Source organism: Poecilia reticulata, linkage group LG1 (assembly GCF_000633615.1).
Source record: "Poecilia reticulata strain Guanapo linkage group LG1, Guppy_female_1.0+MT, whole genome shotgun sequence".
Taxonomy (NCBI): Eukaryota; Metazoa; Chordata; class Actinopteri; order Cyprinodontiformes; family Poeciliidae; genus Poecilia; species Poecilia reticulata.
In genome coordinates, this window is record NC_024331.1 from 2,523,287 (window position 1) to 2,532,766 (window position 9,480).

Consider the following 9,480-nt stretch of genomic DNA (forward strand, 5'->3'; position numbering starts at 1 on the left):
TGGTTGGTTGGTTGGTTGGTTGGTTGGTTGGTTGGTTGGTTGGTTGGTTGGTTGGTTGGATGGATGGATGGATGGATGGATGGATGGATGGATGGATGGATGGATGGATGGATGTCGCAATAACTTATTTAAAGATAAAGTTTCAGAAACTTTTCTGTCTTTCAGGTTTTCACATCAAAATATGTTAGCAGCATTTGATTTTTGGACGTGTTGTTATTTTATTCTATGCCTAGATGGATGACAGGTAAAAATTAGCTGTGGTGATAACCAATCACCCTGTCATCCTCTGTGGCTTGTTAAAACCTTCAATCTTCAGATGTGTTTTACATTAAAGATCTGTTGTTGTTTTTTTTATGTTTCTGTCACAACAACCCGTCTCACTGCAGTTGTATTTAATGTGTTTTTTTTTGTTTCTCTTCCCTCCCTCAGGGTAAAATGGCTCTGCTGGCTGCAAATAGCTGTTTCATCTCCTACAGTGATGATGGAGACATTGTGGCCAACAGCAAAACAGCGGGGGACGCCGAGATGCTGAAGGTGACGGATCGGCTGCCTTTCTTTCTCTGAGGATTCATGTTAATCCTCAGACTGTTTTTGTACGTTTGCAGTCTCTCCAGGAACTTGACCAGTTCAACAGAGGAGGGGAAATGGTCGCCTCCTCACTGAGAGAGGTCAAGGTGTTGGTATTTAACGTGCGCCTTCTCTCTTTGTGTGTTCTCCCCGCCCCAATGAGTAGATCCGGACCAATACAGAGCGGGAAGTCAAGCACAAAGATGAGCTTGCAGACGAGGACAGAGGGAATGTGAAATCCTGTGAGGTCAATTATGTGTAAGTTATCACCTCTGTTTCAATGAATGTTACTCATTTATGCATCAGCAGCGTGCGTGTTACATCAGCATCTTATCGGCTCTGCAGCCTGCAATATGCACAACAAAAAAATCAAAAGCTCTTTACTTAACAGTCATAGGCATTCATAAAAACTCCTTCATGTTCATAACAGATGCTATGTCATGTTTATGACAGTGTCATGTCAGTCTTATGCACACCCCTTCAGATAAAGTGTTACTGTTGTGTAATTTCAGGAGAATTTTTTTGAAATATATATATATTTATTTTTCACCAACAGCTGTATATACAACAAACATTATAGAGTGACAGAAAGCAAAAAGGGGTATTGATCTACAAAACAATTAATCGAATAACGGCAACAGAAATAACTCATAACTCACCGGCAATGAAATGTCATCTAAAAACATGGAGTGTATTTTATTGAAATATTTGAGTTGGTTTTAATGTATTGCTCATTGTTGCTCCATTGATATCTGATGTGTAAGTAGATTGTGAGGTACTGATTTTTTTCCTATTTTACCAGTTAAGCAGTTACACGTTTTTATGTCAAATAAAATAAGTAGAGACCCAAAACACTTGTGAAAATAAAAATAAAACACATTGAACATTTACTCACTTGTTCTGATGCTAATTGAACACTAGGTGGCGAGTTTCTTAAAGAGACAGAGACCCAATTTCAAGGTGTTAAATTATGAAGTAAGTCATATTTGCTATATAATGCATTTTTTAACAAGTGAAGTTAACATAGTTACTTCATTATGCTTTAAATTGACACTGTGTGGCCGGAAAACACATGATTCTTCCCCTTTAACGCAAAGTTCCCAGCAAAGAGCAACAGAGTCATTTAAAACATGTTGTTAGAAGGAGCTGAAGTAAAGAAATGTCCTACAATTGTCTTCTCCAACTGTTACATCGCGTTAAACTGTTTTTGTTCTGATGATAGCTTTGTCATCTTTTATGTGTGTCATTAAATCCAAACTGCTGTGCAATTTGTCCTAAGCGCTGCTGCGGCATCAGACGTGTAATGGTGTCTGGATGTTTCCGCTGCGCTCTGATATTTATTTTTCCTAGCTTAAGCAGAGAAACCTTTTGGCCTCTGAAGTCGGCGCCGCTGAAGCTTTTTATTCAGATCCCTTTGTTTTCCCGTCGTGTCCGTCTGCTCCGGCAGGATTTTGACAGTAAAACCACACGCTTGAATGAGACGACGCCTTCTCATCAGCGCTGTCCCTCAGAGGTGCTGTTGATGGTCTGCAGTTAGTGTGATGAGAGCGCGAGGAACGCCACATTTCACTGGGGCTTTTTTTGTTGTTTTTTTTCCTGCAGCCTATTAAAGTTGCAAACAATATGTCTGAGGCAGCCTTTTTTTTTTTTTTTCCTTTGGTTGGCATGCTTTAGATTGTGTTTCCACTCTGTTATTTGTTGTAGATGAATGTGAGGAAAATGGACTCATCATGCTGACATGTTGATAATGGCTGCCCCTGAGCCCTGCGTGGTGATGTAGTGTTTAGCGTGTGAGACGCCTTTCAGGATGGAGTGCAGTCTGGTAATCATAAAACACCGGCTGAGCCGAGACAAACGAACTGTCAGGAGCGTGCTCAGACCCAGAAAGGCCCCCAGGTCGTTTTCCAGCTCCGTTCCAGATCTTTCAGCGTAACTTAGCCTAATTATTTCTATCAAACCCCCTGCTCGAGTTATAACACACCACATGGTGCACGGCCGATCGTCTTCTTCACTGTCTGAATGGGTTTTTTTTTTTTTCTTTTTTGTTAAGTGCTAATGAAATCAAGAACACCCAGTCCTTTTGTTTACTCCTCGCATAGAGCTGTGATATTTTTGTTCTCTGTCTTACAGAAAGAAATTTCAGAGTTTCCAGGACAGACGGCTGAGGGTTAACGAAGATGACGCATCGACGCTAAAGAAGGCCAGGGTGGACGGGAAGTTTCATGAAGCTTTGCTGGACAGGTATGAAAACAGAAGTAACACACAGGTGTTCCCAAACAGTCTGGGAGTTTATTTCATCATTTTCTACGTTTGAATAAGTATGGGGGGGAGAAGTTAGATTTTTCAGATTTTTTTTTTCTACTCTTGGCAAATGCCAAACAGCATTTGCCAAGATGCTATTTAATTTTTTTTTTACTTTTTTTGATATTTTTTTAACAAATCAAACACAGGTCCTAACGTTCTTAAGGGGGCAGTATAATGTATTTTTCAGGCATATAGTGTCATTTTATAGCACAATCAAGTAATAATGTTACGTTCAGTTGTTATAAAAAGGCTGTGTGTGTGTGTGTGTGTGTGTGTGTGTGTGTGTGTGTGTGTGTGTGTGTGTGTGTGTGTGTGTGTGTGTGTGTGTGTGCGTGTGTGTGTATATATATATATATATTTATGTCAAATGTAACTGAAAAGAAATTTGACTTTGTAATTTTAAGTAAAAATGGCAAAAACCATTCAGCTTCCACTTCCCAAAAAAATTATCTGTCTACATTAAAAATATACGAATAATGAACATATTCCAAAATAGAAATGTTACTTTTTCTTGCATAGTTGAATACAAATAGTATTTCTACATACATGTTGTGTACATAGTAAAAATGTGAAACTAAAGTGACATATTTAGACTGGTGAGATTAAATGTTGTTTTGTTTGTTTGTTTGTTTGCTTGCAGGCGAAGCAAAATGAAAGCAGACAGATACTGCAAATGAAGACCGGGAGGATTTCCTGCCTGTTGTCTAATTGTGGTCGTGTCGTGTGGCTGGGTTTTTGTTGTTGTTGTTATTGTTACATTTTAAAAATAAACCTTTTACTGGTTAAAATGACTTTATTGCTTGGACTACCACATGCCCTCATTTTGTGATGAGCTATGAATTTCAGGTGACCCATTTGGCCTTTTAGTGTTAATAATTAACCAGTGTGTGTCCACGTCGCCCTGCAGTAACTAGAATATCATTACATAGATCCCAGTGTGTTCACAGTCTGAGATTCATCACAAAATCCATCAGTTTGGCCTTAAACTATGTGCTGCATCGATTATTTTTATGATGAACTATGTCACGTAAAGCAGCTTAGCAAGAGGAAAACACAGCAGCAAAAGAAGTTTATCTCCCATAGCTGGGATTTATTATTTGGACTACACAAAGTCATTGTTGCAACAAATTAACTGTAGCACATGGATGCTGTACATAATATAATAAGAGGCATAATCCTAATTAGAAAGCAGCTAAATGTGTTTTACTGTAGGAAATCCCAACGTTTGAAGAGCTGACTGTCTGCAGACGCTCAGGAAGCCTGGAGCAAACTATCAGAGGAGAATTTAATGTTTCATATTCTGTTTCATATACTGAGCTTGTAAATACTGTGTTTATCTGGACTAGTTTACCCAAAGGCCCTGGATTATTTCTACATGCATAAAGAATTCAGAGCGGTTTCAGTTCCAAACTGTTTATTGCTTCATATGAAGTAGGAGAGTTAGGAAAACCCTGAGTAAGTCAGGATTGTGAGTGGACATTACAAAAGTATTCACACCTCTGCAATCTATTGGGTATTTTCATGTCTTGACATGGAATTTCAGTCGGAACTTTGACTAGACCATTGTAGCACATAAACAGCTACCTGAGCCTCTTGGTGCTTCTCTTAGTAACTATAACAGCTGGACTTCTGAAAGCCTTTGGTTGCGCAGGTTTTTTATTTAGTGGTATTAGATTATAAAAAAGCCCACTTTAGGTTTTTATAAACATTTTGAACATGTCTTATTGTTCCTCCACACCTAGTGTTGGTCATATAAAAGTAAAATAGAAGTTTGTGGTTGTAAGATTGATGAACTGTAGAACATTTTGAGACATAAATACAAGCTGCTGCTCCCATGGCCCCTTGATCCTCTTTTCTGCCTTTCGTCATGGGAGTAGTGATGTCAGTAATAAAGAAAATTGGTCAGGGTAAAAGAAAAGAGTATATTTAAGTAATTTCTGCTTTAATTTCTGTGGTTTTTTTCACAATGATCTTTTTAAAGACAGAGAAAAGCCTCCTGAATGTGTTGGCCTTTTAAAAACATCATGGCCTGAAAGTCTGAAACAGCCTTGGTTAAAGGTCATGTTAACATTTTCTTGATCTTGACATCAGTATTTTATTAGATAAACGTGTTCAGTATTGTGTTGTTTATCTCCACCCTCCCTCACATTTCTGGTAATGTTTTCACCCAGATCTTCTGCTCTCACTGTCTGTAACTCCCAACATTACAGACTTTAAGCTCTTGCTGTTCCCTGAACTTCTCTTCCACAGTCTGAGCTCTGTGAAATCTGACACATTGTCCTGTTCTAATATACCGGCATCATCAGGGAAGATTAAAGTCCTTGGATGGGAAAGCCTGGTCGTCCATTACATTCTGATGTCCTCTGGGTCTCAGTCTTTGGGAGCATAATGCTACTTTATCTTCTGCTCTCACTGTAAAGCTTTTATCACTCGGCACCAGAATGAGTTCACAACTTGTCACATCACATAACTTTTCATATTCCTTCTGAATCCATTATTTGTTTTCTTTGCAAATTGTACTCATTTCAAAATTATTTATCTTTTTAATAAGGCCAAAGCCTTATTAACATGACCACGAGATTTTTCTATGGATTGTTTTGAATTAGATAAATGTTTAGGTGATCTTGGGTCATTTCTTCCACAGAGATTGGTTATTATTACAGATCGGTCAGGGATTAAAAATGCATTAGTCTGCTTTTCATCCCGTTTTTATTTCATCAGTCTCAGCTGTCAGACTCAGCTCCTCGCCAGGCACATATTGTGAAGTGTGTCTGTGAAGAGCAAGTAAGTTCCTTACAGAGGTTAAAAACAGGAATGGTTCAGATTGAGCTGAAGAAAATTCTCAGCAATTCACAACTTAATAGCTAAAGAACACTTCAATAGTGTATCAGTTGTGTCTGGGTCATCGGGAGACTGAAGTATGTCTTTTCAACAAAGTAAAAAAAAAAAAACAGAAATGAATGGGGCCGTTGCCATGTTGCTCGCTCACTGTGTTCGTGCTTTCCCCTCCTGTACGCAGGGGTGAACGTAAGGGGGTTCGGCAGGGTACTGCGTACCCCTAAAAGATTTAGCGGGGGTACGCAGAACCCTCAAGAGAGGAGCGGCTGTCTGCTGTAAAAAAAATCAACGGGTTCACTGTGCAGCTGTGACTGATTAGTTTTTCAAGAATAATCTAAAACACAACTTAATCAGTTAATAAATAGCTTTTTTTTTCTAATTTCATAATGTTTCTTAACTGTTCGTGCTATAGAGCAGCGGCGCAACACGTCGATCGCGGCATCAGGAGACAAACTGAACGTTTTGGCTCATCACAGCCGCTGTAGTTTTTGAACGTTCAATAAACGACGACAAAACTTGGACTAATTACCTCGTTCTTTGTGAGTATAAGTCATTTACAACAAACACCAAACACGGTAAATGTGTTTCATTAAGTATTTAACAAACAAATGGCTTCTACAGCGATAATTATGTGAAATTAAATTAATTGTCTGATATAAAAAATAGTTTGGTGCTTTGAGCTCTGTTCTGCCCCAGGCTGGAAGTTAGAAATGTCTTAATTAGTTTTAGAAAGTTCTATAGTATTAATTTATCTGTATTTTATTTTGAAAGAGAATTTTGAGATTTTAGTGCATTGTGGGTAGCAGAGGCAGTTGCAGTTTGGAATACCTGTTCACAGAGAGAAAGCCTGGCTGTTAATGTATGAACTTCACCTCCTGTGTTGTCAATCTTTTCTTACACCTCCGACAACAATGGCTGTTCAATCTATGTTCTGTTTGGTGTTAGATGTTTTGTTAGTTTATTTTGAGATTGTTTTCCAAATGTGTTTATTCTAGAAAAGCCATATCCTGATAGTTTTTGTTTACATAGCAACAGTTGCTACGTGACTGTTTCTTAACTGCAGCTCAGGTTAATTCTATTCAGACTCTAGAAGTTTATTCTGTGTATTTAGAGCTGATGCATAGTTTATTTTTTCGGTTTCTTATAGTTTCACTCAACCTTTCATTGAGCTTTTCTACACCACGGCTCAAAGTTGTGTCAAGAAAACGTATTAAAGGAGCAAGACGCTCAGCTTCCTGGCTCATGAAATTGAGTTTGGCTTGCTGTTGATCTACGTTAACATACACAGAGTATTCAACACGTAGTGATAACAGTATAGTGAAAAGCCATTCACAGCAGTTGGTGGAAGATAAAACTCATGACACAGTGATGGACAACTCTCATGAGGAAAAGGCAGAAGAAATGGCTAACTCAGAAGCTAAAGCATCATCTAAAGCTAGCTTGAGATCCAAACACTCTAGCTCTAAGCATTCATCCWACAAGTCATCTTCTAAGTCCAGCGTATTTGAAGCAACTCTCTTTGCACGAGCCTCTGCTGAAGCAACAAATGCTAAAGCTTTCTACAGTAGAAAACAATTGGAAATTAAAAAGCAACGAGCAAATCTAGAGCTGGATTTKAAGATGCTGGAGATAGAAAAGGAAGCTGCAGCTGCTACAGCGAGAGCAGAGGTTCTAGAAGCTGCCGCAGCTGCTGAACAAGACAAATAAGAGAGTGTAAAGAGTGCAGTCCCACCTCAAGTCGTCAGACAACAAACCGTGGAGTATTTGCAACACCAAGCCCAGCTAAAGTCACATTCGTCTAAAGAAGAAATGCCTCAGGTCGAACCAGCATTGAAAGCATCATCATTCGACCCAAGGAGATCTGGTCAAACTCCCTCTTCAYCGGTGCTCATGAAAATGTATGGAAAAGATKAACCTTTTGACACACCAAGAGACTATGTCAGGYCCAACAGTTACCATGAYCCCCACCACAATTACCCACCTATGACTGACTTTGCTAAGTTCCTTGCACGTAGAGAGTTAATCACWACGGGGCTCTTTAAGTTCGACGACACCCCTGAAAATTTCAGGGCATGGAAGTCRTCATTTTCGAATGCAACTGAAGACATAGATCTCACATATAGTCAAGAGTTGGATCTCCTAGTGAAATGGCTCGGTAAAGAGTCCTCAGAGCATGTCAAGAGAATCAGAGCTGTTTATACCACTAATCCCAAAGCTGCCCTTCATTTAGCATGGGACAGGTTAGAAGAATGTTATGCTACACCAGAAGTAGTAGAAAATGCTTTGTTTAAAAAACTAGACAGCTTCCTTACAAATAGAGACAATGTAAAACTCAGGGAACTAGAAGATTTGCTCCTAGAGCTGGAGGTTGCAAAAAATGAATCTTATCTCCCAGGCCTCGCTTACCTCGACACACCACGAGGTGTTAAGCCCATAGCGGAAAGGCTACCTCCAAGTTTGCAAGATAAATGGCTTCACGCAGGTTCAAAATACAAGCAAAAATATCAAGTAACATTCCCTCCCTTCTCATATTTTGTGAAGTTTGTCCAAGAGGAGGCAAAAGCGAGAAACGATCCAARTTTTGTGACATGCAACAACCAACCTTTCAACAGAGGTGAGAGACCATCATTTAAACAAACTGGCTACAAACCTCCTCTAACTGTAARCAGAACAGAAGTCAGTACAACCACTCTTCCTACTACGAAAGAGGAGGATSTAACGCRTTACTGCCCAGTCCACAGGAAATCACATCCACTTGCAAAATGCAGAGCTTTCCRGATCAAACCAATTCARGAAAGACGAAACATACTCAAAGAACACAGACGGTGTTTTCGTTGTTGTTCTCCTATGCACACAATAAAGGACTGTGATATGAATGTCAGTTGTGAGGAGTGCCAAAGTGAAAAACATTGCTCTGCCATGCACCCTGATGTGATTCAACAACCCCGGCCAGAAAGCACACCTGAACCAGAGCCTCAGCTCCAAGACAACACGCCACCTGAGGTAACGTCACGGTGCACTGAGATCTGCGGTAAAGGCTGTCCCCCATGTTCTTGCTCTAAGGTATGCCTAGTTCGAGTGTTCCCTAAAGGTCAACCAGAACGCTCTGTCAAGATGTATGTGATCCTTGACGATCAGAGCAAATGCTCACTGGCTCATCCCGAATTCTTTGAGCTGTTTGGCATCCAGGGAAGTCATCTGACATACCATTTGAGAACATGTGCTGGTCTAACTGAAATGTGTGGCAGGAAAACAGTCAGGTTCCTAATAGAGCCAGTAGGTGGAGGCCCATGTCTAGACCTCCCTCCTCTCATTGAATGTGATGAGATAGTGTTTAATAGAGATGAAATACCTATGCCTGAAGTTGCTCTGGCCCATGCTCATTTGAAACACCTCGCTCCTCTCACACCAAAGTATGATCCAGATGCTGAGATAGCAATTTTACTCGGCAGAGACATCATACAAGTGCACAAAGCACGAAAACAAGTAAATGGACCCCCCTGCGCTCCCTTGGTCTAACACAACATGTCAAACAAGCAACACACACTCATGGACACACATTGGACCTGGTTATCAGTTAGGGTGTGAATATTTCCAATGTTTCTGTAACTGATGTCGCCCTGTCGGATCACTTTGCTGTTATCTTTGACAGTTCTTTATTCATTAACCCACTTGGACAAACAGCTACTATCGCAAAACGTACTTTAATAGAAAACACAGCAGAAACATTTAATCAAATCTACTCTTCTTCCTCGCCCTTAAGCTATAATG

At 39.8% G+C, this 9,480-nt stretch overlaps 2 protein-coding genes across 2 annotated transcripts in view; both read left to right on the top strand.

Annotated features, from left to right (window-relative positions):
* Positions 1 to 3,662, top strand: part of frg1 (FSHD region gene 1) — a 9,968-nt gene extending 6,306 nt beyond the window's left edge. The window contains exons 6-9 of the mRNA XM_008403934.2: positions 430 to 534; positions 734 to 825; positions 2,698 to 2,808; positions 3,512 to 3,662. Of these exons, the coding sequence (XP_008402156.1) occupies positions 430 to 534; positions 734 to 825; positions 2,698 to 2,808; positions 3,512 to 3,548 (345 nt within the window). The 3' untranslated portion in view covers positions 3,549 to 3,662. The remainder of the gene's footprint in view (positions 1 to 429; positions 535 to 733; positions 826 to 2,697; positions 2,809 to 3,511) is intronic.
* Positions 3,663 to 6,353: 2,691 nt separating this feature from the next.
* On the top strand, positions 6,354 to 9,228 carry LOC103462607 (uncharacterized). The gene is made up of 2 exons (XM_008405503.2): positions 6,354 to 6,568; positions 6,857 to 9,228. The coding sequence occupies exon 2, from the start codon at positions 7,519 to 7,521 to the stop codon at positions 9,226 to 9,228; it is 1,710 nt and encodes a 569-aa protein (XP_008403725.1). The 5' UTR covers positions 6,354 to 6,568; positions 6,857 to 7,518.
* The last annotated feature ends 252 nt before the right edge of the window (positions 9,229 to 9,480 follow it).